The sequence below is a fragment of the Piliocolobus tephrosceles genome, chromosome Y (assembly GCF_002776525.5).
Source record: "Piliocolobus tephrosceles isolate RC106 chromosome Y, ASM277652v3, whole genome shotgun sequence".
Classification (NCBI taxonomy): Eukaryota; Metazoa; Chordata; class Mammalia; order Primates; family Cercopithecidae; genus Piliocolobus; species Piliocolobus tephrosceles.
Window position 1 is genome coordinate 10026167 of NC_045456.1, and position 23277 is coordinate 10049443.

A 23277-nucleotide genomic window follows, 5' to 3' on the forward strand; every position below is an offset into this window, starting at 1 on the left:
AAAAAAAAAAAAAAAAAAAAAAAACCCAAAAAACCAAACCAAAACAAAACAAAACAAAACCCTTTTTTAAAAAAAATAAGCAATGGGTGAGAACCCCATGCACAAAGAGAAACAGAATATAAGCAATTGTTCATCGAATTCAGGCCAGAAAATAAAATATCTCCTACCCAAATAAACCAGTAAAGACCTTGCCGGAACTTTCTACCTTCTTTTCTTTTCTTTTCTTTCTTTTTTTTTTTTTTTTTAAGACGGGGTCTTGCTGTGTCATCCAGGCTGGAGTGTAGTAGCATGAACACAGTTCACTACAGCCTCTACCTCCTGGGCTCAAGTGATCCTCCCACTTCAGCCTCCTGAGTAGCTGGGACTATGGACACATGCTACCATGCCAGCTAATTAAAAAAATTTTTTTGTACAGATGAGGTCTCATTGTGTTGCCCAGGCTGGTCTTGAACTCCTGGGTTCAAACGATCCACCTGCCTTGCCCTCCCAGAGTGCTGGCATTACAGGTGTGAGCCACTGTGCTTGGCCTCTAAACTGTTAATGACTGCCTTGTTTAGATGTGTCAGAGAGCCGGGCGTGGTGGCTCAAGCCTGTAATCCCAGCACTTTGGGAGGCCGAGACGGGCGGATCACGAGGTCAGGAGATCGAGACCATCCTGGCTAACACGGTGAAACCCCGTCTCTACTAAAAAATACAAAAAACTAGCTGGGCGAGGTGGCGGGCGCCTGTAGTCCCAGCTACTCGGGAGGCTGAGGCAGGAGAATGGCATAAACCCCGGAGGCGGAGCTTGCAGTGAGCTGAGATCCGGCCACTGCACTCCAGCCTGGGTGACAGAGCCAGACTCCGTCTCAAAAAAAAAAAAAAAAAGATGTGTCAGAGAAATATAACAGTTCATTCAGCTAGTTTCAAGTTTTGAACCAGTGCCTGTGGTTACTTTTATGTAGATCCTGGCCCACTGTCTGTTTTTATAAAGTTTTACTGAAACACACTACGCCCATTCATTTGCATAACATCAATGACTGCATTTGAGCTACAATGATGGAGTTGAATAGTTGTGCAAGTAGTTTATGGCCCACAAAGCTTAAAATATGTACCATGTAGCCCTTTATAGAAAAAGGTTGGCTGACCTCTGATGTAGATAAATACCACTGGGAAAGGGGGGGGGTGAAGAATGAGATAGTTTTGATTTATAACTAAGGCTAGCCTCTGGCTCTGATTTTGGGGCTTTATGTGTTAATGCTGGGGAAGAAAGGAATGGTAAGGAAAGGGAATAGGGTAAAAAGGAACACAGCAGCAGCTGATTCTTGACTCATTTTGATTTGCCAAATATTTTATATCATTTGATTAGGTTGTTTAGAAAAACATCTAGCATCAGACTCATTTTCAGGAAACTAAAACTGAGGCTCAAGTTCTGCAGACACTGAATGCTGGAGTTGGACCTGAATCCCAAATCAGAATGCAATCCAGGACTTTCCATCTTGCACATATCCTAAGTGAGCACACACACGGTCCCTTTCCTCACTTTCCTTTCTTCTTAACTCCCTATTTTTCCTCTGTGCAGCAAATATATTTTCTTTCTAGTCCCAGTTTTAAAAGTAAAAGATGCCTTGCTTCCAGTCTTCAGTATTCTTTAATGAGTGCTAATACTAGTTAGTTAGATAGTTGATGTTATTATCCCACAAATAGTGGAATATCAGTTTTTCAGTTGGTTTACAATTGTGGTGGTATGTTCCTCCAAACTCTTCCCCTTCCTCCACATGGGGCAAGCGGGTGTGTAAACTGAGATGATGGAACAGTATATAGCAAACTATTCCATAAAGAGATAAAACTCAAGGCTTTGGTCTCACAGGTACATTCTTTCATTTGTATAGCACTTCATGGTTTGGAAAGTGCTTTCAAATATATTCTCTGGTTTAATCTACACTTGCCTTGAAGCAGATGCTGTTGGTGCCACACCAATATCTGTCAGTACTTACATTCTCTTGCAGGCATGTGGCTTTCTACTGGAAACACTCACAACTCTCTGTGTGAGGGTGCTCTCTGGTTGGAGCATTCTTGGCCCACCAGGTGGGCTAGAATGCTGGGGAGTCATTTTCCCAGGGACAGCTGTAAACCAGTGATGGACAGGAGTTGTTGGATAGATATCTCCATTTCCTTGCCTTTAGAAAGGACCACTAAGTGCTGGAATTGAATGTGAGCTAAAGTCACATTGGAATTCAGGCTTTCCCTGTCTTGTCGAGGGTCCAAGTGAGATCAAGTTTCCCCAGTGGTGCCCTTCCTTGCTTTCATGCCAGGCCAGGAGCACCAAGGAATCAGCACCCTCCTGGGAGCAGTCTTCAATCAATGCCAGATGGGAGTTGGTATATATATGACCCAGCCTCCTTATTCCTTCAGTAGGATAATTCTGAGCCATGTGTTCTACACTGGCTTCTGGAGGTCCCCAGTGGGATTGAGCTCCAGTTGCCCACAGTGGAAACTTGCCTGATAACGTACCCTTTATTGCCTCCTCTCTCCCCACCTCACTTCTGCACACCCCCAGCCACCATTTCCTGGGATCATCTTCCACATAAACCACTTGCACACAAATTCTTATCTTGGGGTCTATTTCTGGGGAACCCAGCCTAAGACAGCACCTAAGAGATGAATATTGCTCTTATTCCAATTTTACATATGAAAGCAAGGAGGCACTGCAAATCCAAGTGACCTGTCCAAGGCAAACAACCAGTGGAAGAGTTGCAGTACACATCTGAATCTTCTGGTTGGGATTGAGCTTTCTAGGACAACTTACTCAAGGACTGTTGAAATTACAGGGTCATATGGTCATGTGCAAAATTTTAACCTTTCTGTGTTTCATTAGGAATCATGGAATAGAAAATAAACTAAGAAATCTGGTGGTTTGGGGATCCAAAGAGGAGTCAATGGATTCCTTCATGTCACTTATCAAGGGTAGGCAGAGTTGGGCAGAACTTGTGAGAATGTAGCTTACCCCCTGTACAATGAAACATTTTCTTTCTAACCAGGAAAATAGGCAATAAGTTGTCTACTGCAGAGAAATAAAAACAGAATACTTAGGAGAAATATGGAAGAAAACAAAATGCCTGTAGGAGCTGGGTCATGGGTTACTAGGCTTTGAAGAGTGTTAGTAGAAGCTTCTCAGATAGAATTCGGAGGACTGCATTAGAGAGGTACATTTTTTGCAGTGGAGATGGTCCTATAAATGAAAGGGATAGGACTGGGCAATGTACTCACAGGGTAAACACAAAAGGGAATCAATTAGCACAAGGTTATGCTAATCTTTTACTTACCACATGTATAGTGCAATTCACATGTATAGTGGTAAGTAAAAGGAAGTTTGAAAAGGAAAAGGTTATGCTAATGTTTTACTTACCATATGTATAGTGGTAAGTGAAAGAAAGTTAGAAAAGGAAAGAGATAATCAAGGCATTCATACTTATGCCAAGTGAAAGGTATAAATATATAAACGGGCTTTTCCCTGAGGTCTGTGTAACTTGTCATGAGTGGTGAATGTTCTAAATAAACCAAGAGGAATTAGGGATCATGCCCAAGAAACTCCAGATTATGAGGCTTTGGTGGAATGATTGCAAAAATGGTCCTGATTTTTATCCCTCTCTGTATCCACACTCTTTGTATGACTTCACAGCTCCTTCCACAACCTTGAAGTCTACATTGGCCTTGTGACTTGGCTTGGCCAATAGAATATGGCGGAAGTGATGTTGTACCATTTCTGGGCCTAGACCTCAAAATATCTTGTGTGCTGTTGCTCTCTTTCTTGAAACCCTGCTGTTGCCTCATGAGAAAAAGCTTGGACTAGTCTGCTGGAGGATGAGAGACCACATAGAGCAGAGCTGAGTGAGTCCAATCCTCCCAACTGAGGCCTCGGGCATGTGACAAAGCACGGCCAAGATCAGCAAAATCACGAAGCGGGCCCACAACTGACTGTATGTGGACACATGGGTGAACCCACCCAGCCTAGCTCAGAGCAGCAGAACCATCCAGCCAACCCATAGACTCATACGCAAAACCAAATATTTATTGTTGTGGGCCACTGAGGGCTTGTGGTTGTTTGTTACACAGCATTATTATGGCAATAGGTAACTGATATAGGTACTTTGGGCCAAATTTAGTACATGAGGACTTTCAGGTTGTGGGTCCTCAGGCAGCAGAGCTGAAGAAAATATGTAAGTTTCTCCCATCTCCATATATACAGTCTGCTTCAACCATTCACTCTCAGCATCAGGTGGGAGTGGTGGGGAGAAGAGAATAGCCTTACTATATTTCAATCATTAGTACCAATCACACAAGGACCTACTATTTTAATAGTGGCACTGTGTGTGTGATGTAATGATTTTTCCCTTGGGGGTTTATGAATGAAGCAGGGATTCATAAACAATCATTTCACTGTATGACGAAATGAAAACGACATGGATAATGTGAAGGAGCATACACTTGGGAGAAAGAATTATTTACCTTTATGTTCCAGTTTGGAAGTTAGTGCTTTCCTTTGGACCAGAACCAGACCAAATTCACCTGCTTCATTCACCTTAGGGACTAATAAAGAACACTTGGTCAGTTAAGAAAAAAACCTTAAAGCCCACATGCTCAAAGGTATGAATCAAATGACCAAACAAAGAAGGTTAGATCATGTATTCTAATTACAGAATATATTAGAGCAGTGTTTCCCTAACATTTCCAAATAATTCACATTGGATCCAGTTTCCTCATCTAGAACATCTTTTCCAGACATTTCCTTGGGTGAAGTAGGCATCTACACTCTTGATACATCCCTTCTTACTAGGTTTTGGAAATATGTTTTTTTTTTTCTTTTCTTGAGATTTTTCACTCTCTATTAAGACAGAGAATGTCACTGGATGCTAGTTCTTGGATGGGTGGGCCTGTGTCAACTTTTCCTTTGGTTAAATCCATCTGGCATTTGTATATATGACCACCAGTCACAGAGCCAAGACTAGACAAGGCAAAATACAGAGGAAGCAACAAATGCCCAGTCAGAATGAATGGGAAAGTCTCAGTGTGGAGATGCAGGGTGGGTTAATATGGAAACCCTCCTGGGGGGACTGAGCCTTATGGTGGGTTCTGCACAGCAACCAGTGAAAAGGGAGTTATGGCAGTTCTCTAGTTCACATAGAAAACTGAAGCTCCACTATAAAATTTGTCCTATATTGTCCTCCTACATTTGTCGATTTTGGCTTTTAAAATCATAACCACACAACTGTGAGGTTCCATTTTCTTAGACTAGGCCTGTAAAGGTGCCTTCAAGAAGTAAAAAGGTAGAGCTTAGCTGATCCATGTGGTGAACCTCTCTTTGATTTGGGGGCATGCCTCATGGAGAGCTGGGCAGCCAAACCACTGCCCTTGCAGGACAAGCAGGTTTCCTTGGCTGGAAGCTAGAAGAGGAGATCTGTGTCAAATAGGAAACCCCCCAGGTAGGGGAACAGGACCTCCCCTCTTTGGTTCCTAGAGCAGCAGGTTTGATTGGGTATCTGCAGAAGGTGTTCGTTTCTAGACTTTACAGAGAATGTTGCTTCTCAGGACCCAACCCATTTTACTTAAGCTGTGAAATCGGCTTTTTGTCTTCTTTCATTTGCCAGGATAAATTGCAATTCATTGTTCATAAAACATATAAAATAAAAATAACACTCACAAAACACATCTCCTCGCAGGCTTCGCTCCTCTATGTCATTCTTCAGGGCTTTCTCTTCTCTTTTCTCCTCCTCAAGCCCCTCTTTCATTTTCTCTTCATTCCCTTTTTTATCTCCATGAGAGTTTCTGCCTCTGGAAACACTCTCTTCATAGTTGAAGGGTTGCAAGTTCATCTTAGGGGTAGGAGTACTGGTGGGTTCTGGGGTAACATTTTTAATTTTTACCTTCCTTTTCATGCTGTTTTTGTGAGCAAGCAACTTCTTGATTCTGTCTTTGATGGTACCAGGTGCTCTGAGGACTTCCTTCACAGAATGTTCAGGGATAGCTAAAACAAATAAGAGGCAAGATATTCCAAATTGGCAGATAATTAAATTACTCACAAAAATGGAGCATTTAAAAAGTGCTGAAGTGTAGTAAGTGAATGCTTCCAGAATGAAACCACATGAGGCTCTACCATTTGATAAATTAGGAATAACTATATTTGTATCTGTTTTAAGCAGTTCCAGTGTTATGGTAGTTATCTTAATTACCTTTTGTTGCTTTTGTTTTGCTTCAGAGACCACTTTAGTGAAACACCTACTACTACCCAGTTGGGCTACAGATCCCAAAGACATGGATTTGCCAGGGTCGTCTAATATTTCTGCTTTCATTGTGGTATTCTTCAAAGCCGGTATTGTCCTGATAGCCCTATAGATTTGTCCAAATTTGATGTTCAAAAATTACAGCTACAGCATTAGGTTGAACCATATAAATTGCTAATAATGGACCATTTGTGACCTACAGAAATGGTGACTTATGGTGCAAAATACACATACCCAATTTTCTTTCTACCTTTGAATTTTTTTCACCTCAGTCAACCATTACCTAAAGCTAAAGGATTTTATTTATTAAACATTTCAGAGAGGCTTCTATACTTACTATTTTTCATTCATTTTCTATTTCTCACCGCAAAAGTAAATTACTTTAAAAATGTACCTGTAGATCAATTCTTCTTATCCCTCAGTGGACTAATGACCCTTGGAAGAAAAACGTTGGTGTCAAAGAACTCAAGAGGTACAAAAAAGTTCATTTAGTCCAGGACTCTTGTCTTGTTGATGAGGCAACTGGGTGTTAAGTGACTTGCCCGAAGTCACTCATCATGCTAGGGACAGCGCTAAGATTTGGGAGTACAGCATATGAATGACTTTTTTTCTTTCCTTTTTTTTTTTTTTTTTTTGAGACAGAGTTTCACTCTTGTTGCCCAGGCTGGAGTGCAGTGGCACGATCTTGGCTCACTGCAGTCTCCCCTTCCTGGGTTCAAGCGATTATCCTGCCACAGCCTCCTGAGTAGCTAGGATTATAGGTGCATGCCACCACACCCAGCGAATTTTTGTATTTTTAGTAGAGACGGGATTTCGCCATGTTGGCCAGGCTGGTCTTGAACCCCTGACCTCAGGAGATCCACCCGCCTCGGCCTCCCAAAGTGTTGGGATTACAGGGGTGAGCCACTGCGCCTGGCCATGAATGACTCTTTTTCCAGTCCTATTTCTATGATAGATTTATTCCTGCTTGAAGATTAAGGTTACTTTTCTCTAGACTGTTTCAAATTCCTTGAGATCTATAATTCAAAGATATATGTCTCCTTTTCAGGGATATACTCATGATAATTCAGAATATCCAACTGATGTAAAGAAGTAATTAATTTTTTAAAAATTAAAAACACTGATATTTAAAATCAAATATATTGTCTCACTATAAAATATCTAGGCATGTACTAGTCTAAGACTAAGCAAGAAAGGGTCTAATAACACCTCAATCAATTCACTTAATTCTATTATTTGGACATAGTTTAGAGAGAAATGAAACAATGGGGTAGACATTAATTTTGATGCCTAAAAAGAGTACATAAAAATTTGGAGTAGGATTTTATTAGAATATTTTTCTTGACAATGTTTTAACCTCTTCTCCTGCTTTGTTCCTTCTTCATCATTTGGCTGATTCAATCTATGTCAAAGTAGTAGAAAAATAAACAAGGAGAAGTCCGCAATATTTGGGGTAACCAAAAGGGGAAAAGTGCTTTGAAAATATGTATGCTCTTAATTAATACATTTCTTTTACTTTGGAATCAAAAGAGCAAGATTTTTCTTTTCAATGAAATATTCTAGTTATTTCTCACTGTGACAGCCTGACTATAGGTACAAAACCAACATGTACTAATATAAGTAATGCATCATTACTCATTTTCTTGACCTTCACATAGCTTGTTTCAGCTACTTTGCCAGAGGTTGCATGTTAAGTTATGACTGTAATGTGTGATCATATATAGACCTTCCTCTGGAGGCCCCACTGTAATTCTGTCCATGGTCGACTGTATCTTTCCCCAGTACCCGGCAAGAAAAATTAACAGGAAACCCCTATTCCCTGCAAATTTCCTTTTTGCAATCAGTAACATAAAACTAAAGACCTTTAATAAATAATGAGGAAAGAGTTTCAACTCACACCAGGCAAACCTAAACATCTGCTTTCAGTTTCTGCTTTGAAGTTTCAAATGTTCCTATTGAAAAGAAACAACAACTAAAACATCATAATCTTGATAGTGTTGACAATTTCATTCTCTTAGTATGTAAAGAGAAAGCTGGGCAAGGATAAAAATGCACTTTAATGATATGCATATGCATAAGTAGATTTGGATTTATCTAGGTATCACTGTTTCAAATTTGACATTATGATGGTTTTCTCTTAAAGATTTATTGATTATTGCCTCATCTTTTTGAGAATATAAAAATGTGGGAGGGGCCAGGCATGGTGGCTCATGCCTGTAATCCCAGCACTTTGGGAAGCCAAGGCAGGCAGATCACTTGAGGTTAGGAGTTTGAGACCAGCCTGGCCAACATACACAGTGAAACACAGTCTCTACCAAAAATACAAAAATTAGCTAGGAGTGGTGGCAGGTGCCTGTAATCCCAGCTACTCAGGAGGCTGAGGCAAGAGAATTGCTTGATCCCAGGAGGCAGAGGTTGCAGTGAGCCGAGATCACACTACTACTCTCCAGCCTGGGCAACAGAGTGAGACTCCATATCAAAAAAAAAAAAAAAAAAAAGAGGGACTTGCAGTAGGAGTGTCTTTGGCGCACATTTGGGGAACTCAGATATAAAACTTAGGAATTTCAAAGTCTTCAGGTTCACAGGCCAGTTTTTTGTAAAGCTGACAATTTCTCTTGGGAGGGATTTGAGATGTCTCTCAACACCCATGTTGTCAAACACTTCTACCAACCTGAAAACCCTAATTTTAATTTCATATCTTTGGAATAAAACTTTATAGAAGATCACTCTTAGGTGGGAATATCTTACCCAGGAGGAATATGACTTTGACATTCATTCAACTGTGCTTAGTTCATTAGATGATCTATCATCTAGGAGGAGAAAAGTTCTACTAATCTGAGCTTTGGACACAGTCCTGGAAGAAGAAGCTTAATCACAGATGAGAAATGTATTCCAGCATGGGACCCAGGAAACAGGAAGGGGCTAGGATGGAACAAAAAATGAGCCAAGAGAGTTTGCTGGGGAGGACAAACTCTGTGAGTTCTCCATCACAGAGGATCAACCAATTGGTCATGAACACACCTGTCCTGTGTTTAAGCAGATAATCCTGAAGCCCAGTTTCCTAAGTTTGACTCCTAGCTCTCACATCTTCTAGCCATATGTCCTCAAGTGAATAATTAATTTCTCTTTGCCTCAGTCTCTCCATTTATAAAATTGGGATAAGAATAGGGTTTTTTGGGAGGTTTAAATGGGTGAACACACATCGATTACTAAGATTAGTGCTTGGCACACACTCAACATGTGTGCTATTTTTAGCATTCATCACCCAAATGTTTAAAATCTTTTCCAGAGTTAGAAAAATTCCCAGGCCATACGTCCAAATTTCTAATGTTTACAATTGAAGAAAAAAATGGGGATGGCCTGCTTGTACCAAAGCCCATATTCTTGACTACACACTATACAAACTGAATTAAGCCATAAGCATATTTTTAGTGACTAAAGAAGCTGCTTTTCAATAGAAATGATTGTTGAATTTTGGTAAGGAGGGATTTGTCACTATTACTCCTACTCCTAGCACATGCTTATTGAGCATTTCATATATTCTGGACTGGTGCTGAGCCCTTTAGATGGACATTTACTTATTCTGTATGAATAAATGTAATCATCAAAACAATATTAAGAGCTGGATACTATCATTCATATTTTACAGGTGTGGAAACTGAGGCACTGAAAGATTAAATAATTTGTTCTTGGTCCACAGGTAGTAGGCTAGCAAGTCAGGAATCAAGCTAAGGTAATATGATTCCAGAAGCTGTGCTCCTGGTAAGCCAATGGCAGTTTCCTTTCCTGAGCTGACTGTTACTCCCCAAATTGGGTATCATCTGGGTTTTGATTTTCTTAGAATGAGGTGTAGCTGCTGTCAAATCAAGACCAAATTATCTGGCAGTATATTATTAATACTTATATTAGAACAGTGCAACATATACACATCTACATTTAGGGTGCTTCTTCCTTTAGGTATAGAGAGGGAGTTAGGATAATCTAACTCTTTTTCCATATTGCAATGTAGAGTCTGAACTTTTCAAAACAATGAACTTAATAAAAGTTGCTACATCAATGCTATATATATATATATATATATACACACACACACACACACATTTATGGAGATGGAGTCTCGCTCTGTTGCCCAGGCTGGAGTGCAGTGGTGCGATCTCAGCTTACTGCCATCTCTGCTTCCTGGCTTCAAGCAATTCTCCTACCTCAACCTCCCAAGTAGCTAGGACTACAGGCGCACACCACCATGCCTGGCTAATTTTTTGTATTTTAGTAGAGATGGGGTTTTACCGTGTCGCCCAGGCTGGTCTCGAACCCCTGAGCTCAGGCAATCCACCTGCCTCGGCCTCCCAAAGTGCTAGGACTACAGGCATGAGCCACAGTGCCCGGCCTATGCCCTATATTATATAAGAGCAATTTATGTGCATACAAATGTATTTTGTAATATAACATTTTATAATGTTTTATAATGCTGAATGCTAACTAGATGTAATTTTCTCATTTTTGTGTTTACGACTCTTATATGTACATAAGAGTGGATTTTGGGGCATCCTTCTTTAAGCAATGAGTGTCAAGACCTTGCTAAGATGAATTTTCAATAGTAGCATGGCTGTTTATTTTATGGAGAATTAAAGCAAAATGAAAAGGGTTGGACAAGTAATATGGTGAATGACCCAAAGATAGTTTTCTCCTTTAAATAAACATTCTCGTGAAAGACTAAAGAAATAATTTAGCTGCAGAATGGATAACAAAATGCATAATTTTCAGATATTGAATAGAACAGTGTGATAAATTTGAGGTTTCAAAGAATAAAGACAAATTTCTTTTACCCCAAAATAAATTTGGATGGTCCAAGAAAAACAGACATTTTCTTGACACAAGAAATGTTTGTGTTGATGTGGGATTTACAATTTCAAAGCACTGAGTTACAATATAGAAAACACAGGCTGCAAACAACTACCTAATTGCATGCTTAAAGATGTTGCCTTCATTTTAACATTAACAATATACTGCAGTTTCAAGGGGATCAAATGACAAGGAAGAAAGATGGTTCCAGGTTTACTCTGGGCCTTCGATTTTTACACCTAGGGGTAGGAGGGTGGGTATGTGGGGGTGAGTTGCCCACTTACTGAAACAGATGCTTTCCTGAGGTGTCTTTTTTTGTATGCACAGCATTTTCACATTTACCTTTGTGAAATTTCAGAGTGGGTGGCCCTTAACAAACAGCTGATTGAAATGATACTAATAACAATAACAATCACAGCTAACTTTAATGAGCATCTATTATGTGGTCCCGCTAAACTAAACTCTCTCTATATCACCTCATTTAAACCTCACAATGAACCTCTGCGAGACATATTTTTGTTAGTGTGGGTTCCTCCAAGCAGAGCCTGAGACAAGGATTTGGGTGCAGATGACTTATTTGGAAGGTGATTCCAGGAGGCAGAAACTGGGGAGTGGAGACAGTGAGACAGGAAGAGAGAAAAGCCAAAAGATGGTGCTTAGATGGACAGGTAATCGCTGTGGGTAAGTGGGGCTCAGTCCTGCTGGGGACATCTAGGAGCCAATGTAGAACACAACTCGGAACTGCTCCACCCCGTGAAGTGGAAGCTGGAGTATTTATCCAGAGACTCCTGTCAGAGAGAGAGCACTGCTAGAGATACGCATGCAACTGTCTACCCTGCCTCACTAGGATTAGGGAGCTCCAAGGGACTGTGGACTAGCCCATTACAAGAACCCACCACAGTACTACCAAAAACCCCATTTTGAATAGGAGGAAACTGAGCTTAGAGAGGTTAAGAAATTTGCTAAAGGTCACAGCCAGCATGGGGCAGAGCTAAGATTTAAATTCAGGCCTTCCCAACCTGGAATGTACATGTTCAAATTTGGTGGCATAAAGGAGCTTTGAACACGGGTCCCTTGGGCACTCATCCAGTATGGAAAGCTGATTTATTCAGTCTCCTCTCTGGGGGCCTCCCAAGGTTATGGTGTCCTTCCCCCCAACCTACCTATGCACAGCCCTGCCCAGGCAGCCAATTTCTCTCTCTCTGAATCAAGTTTCAGAAGGACATCACTGGATACTTCCATCTAGAGGGATAGAAACCATGGCATCCAGTTGCTGGACACTAGGTGGTTATTTATTACCATCTCCAGCCCAATGCAGGAATCTGTCTCAGAGCCCCCAGACTGCAAGCCAGGGGCAGTGGAATGTCCCTACTCCATGGGGTTCCCTGCTCCACTCTTAAATACCTAGCAGCCATTTTTAAGAGAGAATGTAACCTCCACCCACTGGACTTAGTTTGCTTGGGAAAGCCACTTTTACTTCATATTTCTTAAAGCATTTACAGGCCCAATTTATTCTTTTCCATACTATATTTCCCAGACTACATGCTGCCCTGTTCTTTCGGCAGTCCTTCACAGAATGTGATTTCCAGACTCATTTTCTTTGGTTATATTCTTTTATACATACTCTTGTCCAGTGGTGCACAACACTAGCCCACTGGGGTACCGTGAACCTTTTATGGGTGTGGCGCTAAATGTCTAGCATGGTACATACAGTTTATTTTTGTATGACTGAGTGGACACTGTTACAGTCATTTGCATCATTGGGAGCATTGGTCAGATGGGGGTATGGAATGTGATGTAAGTCAGGGTACACCTTGCAGCCATATTTACTGAACATGCAGGAACTCTGCTAAGGGGTATATAACAGAGTTGAATCAGGGCAGTCAACAAGTCTAGTCACACTATGAGTCAGTGCTAAAAGGGTCATGACCAGAGGGATAAACCTGCATGACTTTATTTATTTATTTATTTTAATTTTTTGAGACAGAGTCTTACTCTGTTGCCCAGGCTGGAGTGCAGTGGTACAATCTCAGCTCACTGCAAACTCTGCCTCCCAAGTTCAAGCAATTCTTGTGCCTCAGCCTCCCGAGTAATTGAGATTAAAGATGTGCACCACCACGCCTGGCTAATTTTTTTGTATTTTTAGTAGGGACAGGGTTTTATGATGTTGGCCAGGCTGGTCTTGAACTCCTGACCGAAGGTGATCTGCCCCCCTGGGCCTCCCAAAGTGCTAGGATTACAAGTGTGAGCCACCACACCCAGCCGAACCTGGAAGATTGTTTACTAGGGAAGTGACTGCGCTGTAATCATAGCTGCCTTGCCTTGGAAGACATTCCTGGTATTCACCAAGATTTCTAGTTTTCTTCTCTTTTGGGCACACAGCAAGTTTATGATTATTTTTGTCCCTTGAAGTTAGATACTTCCAATTTGAATAAACTAACAGCTGGTACATGATTGCCCATGCTTCTTTCTCTGCTGTGACAAACCCTAAGGCCTTGAATTGAGACCATGGTACCATAAAATGATGGGGCCTCTATCAGTCTGTGTCCTTAAGTGACTGTATTGAGAAGAAACCCCCGAAAAATTCTCTTTGGACATATTACTTGAGTGAGAAATAAACTTTTATTGTTGTTGTAGTTATTAATAGCAGTGACATTTTATTGTTAGATGTCTGGTTTATAAATTTAAAGTTTTAACAAAAAGTATTAAATATTTCATCAGCAAGAACAATGAAACTCTCTGCTATATACATTAAAACAAGTGGATCCAGCCTTGAGGATGACGGATAAAGTGATCATACTTTAATGAAGATCAGCTTCATCATACTTTGTTTTGGCTGTGCATTCTGGAAAATGTCCAGATTCACTTGGTTAAAAAACCTTTGTGGTTTTAAGCCACTGTTATTTTAGGTTTGCTTGCTACTGCACCATAACTCAGTCTATCCTGATAGATACATTTGCTCAGTGTCTTTTGTCCTTAAATCTTTTGTTCAGTATTTGAAGTATGTCATGGCCAGAAAGATATTAAATACCCTTGCTGTTCTTTAAGTTTAGTGTCTACAACTTCAGTGAGTATTGGAGATGTGGTCCAATTAGCAAAGAAGAAAAGGCTGAGGCAGAGAGTTAAACACTGCACACATACACAGAATGAGGGTAAGGGAGAGGGAGAGGGAGAGGGAGAGAAAGACAAAGAAAGGAGAGAAATAGAGGGAGGAAGGAGATATGGGGAGAATGCTTCATTGGGAATAGCTAAGACACCATGACCAAATGTTACTTACCAGAACACCGAAGTCCATTGCCTTTATATCCCTGCTTGCATTTACACTTGAAGGACCCTTGGGTATTGAAGCAATTGGCATGGTGGCTGCACGTATGGCTATCCATTGTACATTCGTTTATATCTAAAAAAGAACACTCCAGTGAACAACTCTGTGATACAGGGCTTGCTGAAAGACTCTCCCTTACACTTGAACAACTGTAGGGTCAAGCACTAAATGCCCCTGACAAACCAAGCATTGCCTGAGAACTGAGAGGTGTTCAGAACTGCAGGCTCATTGGCCAGCAGCCCTGGCTTTGTTTGCTGCCTGGTATGTAGGGAGTGTTTGCTGCTTCCCTCCCCCACAGCAATTTCATCTCCTGCTTATCAATGCTATCGAAATGTGTAAGATGTTTACGTTTTTCTCTTAACTTTTTCATCTAACTTAGAACTAAATAACAATATCAGAAAATCAATTCTATATTCGGAAGGTCTTGAAATCCCTAACAAACAAAGGCAAGATCAACTAGGAACCATTGACATCATCTAACTTATAGGCACAGGCATTTTGTTCTAAGACTGCCAGGAGAAAGGGTCAGGCTGGTCTGAGCTTGTCTGCTGGGTTTAGAGGAGGAAAATTTGCCAAATTCCACCCAAGTGAGAGGTTCATTTGCCATATTCTCCACCCCATTTTCTATCTATGTATTTGTAGACATATATGTACAAAATAACCTGTTGGTTTTAATTTAGCCACAAAGCTAAGCTAAGACGCTAATCTTAATCACCTTTAAAGTCTCAAAGATTTGTTTCCTTTTGAAGCTTTCCATGTGAATTCCACCCTGTTCTGTGGAACCTCCCCTTAGGTATTAGGAAACAGGATTAAACTCTGTAACACAGCATCATAGGATTACAGAGCTGGTTTGGTCTACAGGAGGGCATGGGGTCCAAGTCCATGGGAAATATGGATTATATGATCCTCTCTAGGATGGACTTTGTGTTTGAAATTTGAGGGAAGAGCTGTGGAAGCTTCACAAGATGGTTCAAAGAAACCCAGCAATTGAGTGTTGCCCCAATATGATTACACAACATGTGTCCTGGGAAGCCCTGAGTATAGCGTTGAAATAAATCCTATTTTTTCTCAACTATTAGCCTTCCACGTCATGCATATACCTTTGTTACACGTGTTATGGGTAGAGAAATCCACAGGGAGCCTGAATTTCCCTTCCCTATAGGGCAGGCCCCATCCTACATTATATAAAGGGCAATGGGAATGCATCTAAGGACTCCCCAAATACCCCACCTCACTTGTTCACGGAGGCTTGAAATCCATTCACTAAGGAATAAAATATTTCACGTAGATTAGGGCAATAGCTAACTGGTATCAGAATCTTATCAGAGAGTGATTTTGGTAACTGTGGAAAAGGAACATCATATTTGGAGCTTGAATTATGAAAGGGCTGAAAGAGGGGAAAGGAAAAAGCATAGGCCTTCATGTCTCTCATACACTTCTCTAAAGCCACCCCGATGGAGACTGTTATAAACAGATCACTGAGATCAAGATTAGATAGACCTTGTTATTCTTCCTTTTACCAAATATAAATACTGCTTTATCGTTCCCAATTTTAGATGTGTAACTGGAGATAGAACAAAAAATATAAACAAAACAAAAAGCCAAATTAAAAAGAGTCCCACCAGAATCATCTCAAGATAATTGTTTCCACAAGAGAGCTGTATTCCTTACTTTAAATCTTTATTGATCTAGCTTTATAATTGATGTCATTGGAATTCCCTAAATGCCAGACACCTAAAAAAATAACCTTTCCTTATTGTTAAGCTGGTCAGCACAGTAGATTGTTCAACTAATAGATTGAATTGACATCAAAATATCTGCAGAGAAGGCTCAAAGGTTTGGTGGGGACAGGAAAAAAAGGAAAAGGTGCCATCGAATCTTACCCATACAGTCATATCGGCCACTGATATATTGCAGTTCAAAACCAATGTGACATTTGCAGTAGTAGCTGCCAAATGTGTTCACACATCTTCGATTGTAGGGACAGATGGCTTTACCAGAGGCACATTCATCAATATCTAGGGTGTAAAACCAGAAGGTGTCAGTGATAGTAAGAAAAGTAGCTGCATGCATGCACACACACACACACACACACACACACACACAGAGCATGCACCATGCATGCACATGCGCGGTTTCTTTACCTGGGAAACTGATTATAGTATACTGGTGCCAACATCATATCCTCTGGCAAGTGCTCTAGATCCCCCAGGCACACACACAGCTCTTCACTTTATGTATTTATATTACTTTATACCTTTTTAAGAGGCATTATCTTTCCAGAATGTCATTACTTACATTCACATCTTCTGTTAGGCCCTGACTGTTCTCAGGCAGGGAGCACGTGTCTGGTGCTTGGTACCTATACATTACATGTGTGCTGAGTGAATATTTTCCCCAACTGAGTGAATATTGTATATTGTATAACATATACAATTTTTGAAACTAGAGTCAGATAGCTACACTTTCAGTAAACCAAACACACAGACTTTCACAATTTGCATTTTACAAAATAACTATTTCATGAGTAAGACTGTCCAAGGCCCCTGCAATATTGACTCACAGAAATGTGGCAGTGAAGGCATGCTCTTATGCGTAAATTGTGGGTCAGGTGTAATTACGTAATGATGTAATTTTAGCCAACAATAGGTGTATTGTTCCTTTTCTACCATTGAGAGTCAGGTTACAGAGGGCCTGACAGCTATGCTGACCAATCCACTAAGACTCAGGCTTGGTTTAACTTTCAGATGTCAAATCAAATAGATGTTAGGTTGTTCTTCTGAACCTGGCTTAAACAGGCAAGTTGGTGTTATCTTACTATTTCCCTTGCAGTCTTTTTTTTTTTTTTTTTTTTTTTTTGAGACAAGGCCTGGTCTGTCACCCATGCTGGAGTGTAGTGGAACAATCATGGCTCACTACAGCTTCAAACTCCCCAGGCTCAAGTGATCCTCCCACCTTAGCCTCCTGAGTAGCTGGGACTACAAAGCATATGCCACCATGCCTGGCTATTATTTATTTATTTTTTGTAGAAACGGGATCTGCCTATGTTGCTCAGGCTGGTCTCAAACTCCTGAGTTCAAGCGATCCTCCCACCTCAGCCTCCGGCATAGCTGGAACTACAGGTGCACATCACCATGCTCAGCTATTTTTAACAAATACTTTTTTAATAGAGATGGGGTCTTGCTATATTGCCCAGGCTGGCCTCTTGCATTTTCCAAATAATAAATAAGTGTTGGGTTGAACAAAATTATTTCTGGCGATCATTTTCATGCACATCATCTTTCCCTTCCAATAAAAATGACACCCAACAACTCAAAGAGATGGGTGGAAATTTGGATTCAGTTTGGTCAAGAATTAGCCTTGTCATATAAATCTTATTATACTAAAAAGTAGTAAATCCTGTGAACCTAATTAAATCTTTGATTATTCTCAAAGAGTAGAGAGAAAATTTTAATTTATATGTATATTTTTTAAAAGCGTTTAACTAATTTAGGATCCATTTGGCTGAGCTTTCTAAATGCAGTTTTTTTTACATTATGTATAGTTAGGATAAATAAACATCTAGCACCTTGACTGAAAAGTATTTCTATAGCAGTGAAGAAGATTATGAAATCATACTGATATGTGCTTCTTTAAATCACAGAAGATTAAGAATTCTTTCAACATTCTGATTTGGTTTGATATCCCTCATTAATGCTAAGTGCTCACTTACTCTAAATATTAGGTATGTTAGGTGCAATGTAATTAAGTGTTATGAGTATATACAATTTGATGGCAATTTTATGGTTGAACATAATTCAAATCCACAAAGGAACCAAAGCACAAACTGAAAAAAGTGTTGCTTCAGTTACTGAGAGTGCCCTGTGGGTGCTCCATCTACAGCTCCTCAGCATTCAAGTTTCCATACCTGCCAAAGGCTGTTTGCTGCACCTACGACATTGTGCTTTGCTCCCGACCCAGGCCAGGCTGGGAGTGCTGGGGGGTCATGTCCCAGAGCAGCCTCCATCAATGAAGGACAGAAGTTGGTGGATGAATATCCAGCACCCCTGCCCCGGAGGGAAAATTCAGGGGCAGCTTCCATCTGCCTCCCAGAGGTGCCCCCAGCTCATTTAACCTGCTCATCAGATTCAGCCAGCATTGGTACTTTCCTTTCCCTGGGTTACGTCCCTACTCCTCAACCAGTGTTTCCTGGGATCACCTCCCAGATCAACTAGTTGCTCAGGGTCAGCTTCTGTGGAACCCAAAACTAAGACACCAAATAAGACAAAGGAGAGCAAGAGAGGAAAGTTCTAAGCCAATGGATTTGACTAAATTCAAAGTTATAAACAAATAATTTTTATGTTCCCTTAATTAATATTATGGACTTAATCTGCTCATTTTCTCCAGTTAAATTAATTATACTTAGTTCATATAACTCAGAGCAAGTTTTAAAGACAACATGAAATTGATTACATGTTAATGTAAATGATACAGAAGGTATATACTATTTTGAATAATGTTGTACCTAAAAAATAAGTAAATGTAGTTTTTCCAGAAAATATTAGCTAGAACCCAGAATAAAGCTCAATGGTCCTTAGGATCTTACTCATTAAATGACAATATATAAGTAGTGGAATTTATATTGGATGGTAATTTAAATAAAATGTACATAGTAAATATACTAAAATTATCTTCATCCCTTTTCTACTATGGCATTAAGGCAATACAAAATAATAGAAAAATGGGTTTTTAGCATCCCAAAGTATATCTAGAGCATATGTGGCTAAAAGTATCTCAGAAACGGATATAAGTCTGTACTTTTAGAAGTTTGCAATGTCTAGTCAACAAGCTGATTGTGATGAATTAAAAAAGATTCAGTAAAGAGGCAGTCAAGGGAAGAGAAGGAGGAGTAGAGGTGATTCCTGCTGTTGTACCTAAACAGACTCTTCCATTTGGGGCCAGGAGGAGTCCTGAGGATGGACACAGGCACTGTGGCCCTTCTTCTGTGTCTTCACAGCCGTACTGACAGTTTGTCATGGCACATGTCCTAGAGTCTGAAAAAGTAGACAAGGATTAGCCTTTCTCTCTTGAGATGATAAAAAGAACTTACTAAGAAACTATCACCAAATTCTGGGCCATTGAATGGAACATGTTGCATGGCATTATAGGACAAGTTTCATTGTCTGAGTCCCAAATGGAGAGCCAAAAGGAATCAGTAGGGGTGGCATCTTGGTGACCCTGGGGCTGAATCCTACTCACGGTCTGCTTTCTTGGCCACTTCACTGAATTTGATTGTCTTTAGGCAGGGCATGCACCCCTCAGACTGTATCACTTTCTCCATTTGTGTGTGCTCTAGCTACTCTTTTATGTCATCTGGCTGGCCTCAATAGGTTGAAATGCAACTGCTGATGGAGATTATCAACCTGAGTAATCAGGGTAAAAGAATCTACTCTGGAGATCTCTCTATTGGGGGAACCAGCCCCCAATATTTTAACATAGGTTCTTTCTGTTTTCCCTAAGTGTTGGTCGGTCTGAGAAATAAAGAGAAAGAGTACAAAGAGAGGAATTTTACATCTGGGCCTCCAGGGGTAACATTAATATCAGTAGGTCTGTGATGTTCCCTGAGCTGCAAAACCAGAAAGTTTTTATTAGAGATTTTAAAGGGGGAGGGGGTGTATGAACAGGGAGTAGGTCACAAAGATCACATGCTTCAAAGGGCAATAAAAGTCACAAGGCAAAGGCAAAATTAGAATTACTGATGAGGGTCTATGTCCTGTGGTGCTGATGAGGGTCTATGTCCCCTGTGCACATATTGTCTTGATAAACATCTTAACAGGAAACAGGGTTCAAGAGCAGAGAACTAGTCTGACCAAAATTTACCAGGCTGGAATTTCTCAATCCTGCTAAGCCTGAGGGTACTGCAGGAGACCAGGGCATATTTCAGTCCTTATCTCAACAGCATAAGACAGATACTCCCAGAGTGGCCATTTATAGACTTCCCCCCAGGAATGCATTTCTTCCCCAGGGTATTCCTTGCTGGGAAAAGAATTCAGCAATATCTCTCCTACTCACATGTCCATTTATGGGCTCCCTGCAAGAGGAAAAATATGGCTCTATTCTGCCCAACCCTGCAGGCAGTCAGACCTTATGGTTATCTTCCCTCGTTCCCAGAAAATTGCTGTTATTCTGTTCTTTTTTAAGGTGCACTGATTTCATATTGTTCAAACACACGTTTTACAATCAATTTGTACAACAGTGATCCTGAGGTGATGTACATTTTCAGCTTATGAAGATAATGGGATTAAGAGATTAAAGTAAAGACAGGTATAAGAAATTATAAAAGCGTTAATTTTGGGAACTGATAAACGTCCATGAAATCTTCACAATTCATGTTCCTCTGCCATGGCTCCAGCTGGTCCCTCTGTTTGGGGTCCCTGATTTCCCACAACATCTTTCCATACATATCTAGCCTCAGTGAGAGTCACTTAAGTCACAAGACTTTGTCTTTTAGGTCACTGAAATAAAATGTATGGCAGATATAACTGATCAGTTATCTGAAGACCATTCTGGACTCTTTTCTCTTGCCATTCCCAGCACTGAGGCTTTTCCCAGCTTTCCTTTGGCAAGGAGTGGCCATATGATACAGTGTGGTCAAAGAGATATAAAAATAAGTCCACTGGAGGAAGTGAGGCTTCTGGAAAAGATATTACACATGATAAAAAGAGACAGGCATAAAAGAGGCATTGGTTCATTGGCATCACCCGTACCCACTTAGTTTTGTCTATTTGCCATGTGTGTGTGATGTCCGGAGCTAGGGCAGCCATATTGTAACTATGAGGCCACAAGCATGAGATGAGAGTAAAATCAAAACTCTGAGGATGACAGAGACTGACTCCTTCTTGAACTGCTCTGGAACTGCTTTCCTTCAGCTTTTCAAGTAAATGAGACAATTTACTTGGCTTTCTTGTCACTTGTTGCTAAATATAACTTATCTCACACAAATGCATTTCGATAGCAGCAGCCCAGTATGTGTGGATTAGAAATGCAGGGGGCTAAGAAACTCATATGGTTTTAGCCCAATGTCCACAACAGAGGGGCATGGTGAATGTACTCCCTCCCTCCATTCCCCTCCATAACATGCCAATCACCCAGCTGGACAAAAGAGACCCAAGGGGTCAGGTGGAATCCAATCAGCATCCAGGAGAGAGGTCTAGGGCTCTCTGGACACTTTGACTTATAAACAGGGAGGCACAGGTAACCCCTAGATATACAGAAAGAGACCCAATGTATTGTAACAAACATCTACCTATGATTATATTACTCCTTTATTCTTTCATCTTTTCTCTTTAGTTGTCTTCTTTTAAAATTAATCTTCAAAATTAACCTAATTCTATCTTTCCTTTTGAGGAAAGATATCTTTTTTGGCACTGACTGGGTTTTCATGGACTGTTTCAGAAACATCCATTAGCATACATCTTTTTTGAAATTTTAAGTGATTACTATAAAAGCCTGGATAGTGGTTCCCTTTAGGGAGGGGTGGGAGGAGGAGGTTCTGGTAGAGTTCTGCTTGGTGGTGGTTACAAGTGTGCTTGACTTATAAGAATTCGTTAAACTAAGCATTTGTTTCCTGTGAGTTTCTGTTTAATTTATAATAATAAGGATTTTTTAAAAAGACCCTTCCAATGCCCACTTTCAAATGCTTGCTTGCTAGCAGAAGATCTAAGTGACTGGTGGGGTTGGGACACTTTGCCAAGGAGGAGCCCATGCACTAGGCAAGATTTTATAATCTTGGGAAAACCCAGGATGGGCTGGGGAGTCCGCGCAACTCCGCAACCACAGGAAGCTGGCTCTGGGTTTGTTGGGGACTGCAAGGCAGAGGAAAGAAAGATGGAGAGAGAAAAGGGGAGAAGGGAAGGCAGACAGGGAGGGTGGGTTTCCCTTTCAGCTGGAACATAAAACCTGAAGAGCCTTCCCTCTCAATAAACGAATGGGTATAGACTCTTACTCTCCCACAGGACATGGGTTTTTCTTTATCACAGAAGGGCTTTTCTTTTCAGGAATGTGAGTAAGTCGGAATGTATTTCCAGCAAGTGTCACTAATCTTTGGGAGTGGGGCAAGGGGCGTGAGAAAGTTAACTGGTGGGAAGAATTGATGTTCCGAGAAGGAATTTAAATGTATCACCTCCCTAAAACAATCTGCTTATTTTGTTCAACGTGTTTATTTTCATGAGGAAACTCAACAGGGCTCTGCATATATATAGATGCAGATATAGATATATAATTTATTTTCCCCCTAGTTTGCCTTTTTATTTATAAAGTAAGCATCCAGAATAGGCAAATCCCTAGAGAAAGAAGGCAGATTTGTAGTTGCCAGGGACTGGAGGAGGGGGAGTGGGGATTGACTGGGTCTGGTTTCCTTTTGGAGTGATGAAGATCTTCTGGAACTCGATAGGGGTGATGGTTATACAACATTGTGAATGTACTAAAAGCCACTGAATTGTTCACTTGAAATTTAAAATAATGTGAATTTTATGTTTTTTTTCCTTTTTTTTTTTTTTTTTTTTTTTTTTTTTTTTTTTTTTGAGACAGAGTTTTGCTCTCTCACCCAGGCTGGAATGCAGTGGTGCAATCTTGGCTCACTGCAACCTCCACCTCCCTGGTTCAAGCAATTCGCATGCCTCAGCTTCCCAAGCAGCTGAGATTACAGGTGTACTACCATGCCCGGCTAAGTTTTGTATTTTTCTTTAATAGAGATGGGGTTTCTTCATGTTGACCAGGCTGGTCTCAAACTCCTGACCTCAGGTGATCCACCCGCCTCAACCTCCCAAAGTGCTGGGATTACAGGTGTGAGCCACCATGCCCAGCCAGCAC

The 23277-nt window shown here is 40.7% G+C and overlaps 1 protein-coding gene across 1 annotated transcript in view; it reads right to left on the reverse strand.

The window, feature by feature from the left end:
- The window catches only part of EGFL6 (EGF like domain multiple 6), a 74567-nt gene that overhangs the window by 15860 nt on the left and 35430 nt on the right, over positions 1-23277 (reverse strand). Inside the window, exons 5-10 of the mRNA XM_023199039.2 lie at positions 19341-19460; positions 16311-16445; positions 14380-14502; positions 5681-6004; positions 4489-4569; positions 3018-3043 (exon numbers count right to left, since the gene is read on the reverse strand). Coding sequence (XP_023054807.1) covers positions 3018-3043; positions 4489-4569; positions 5681-6004; positions 14380-14502; positions 16311-16445; positions 19341-19460 — 809 coding nt within the window. The remainder of the gene's footprint in view (positions 1-3017; positions 3044-4488; positions 4570-5680; positions 6005-14379; positions 14503-16310; positions 16446-19340; positions 19461-23277) is intronic.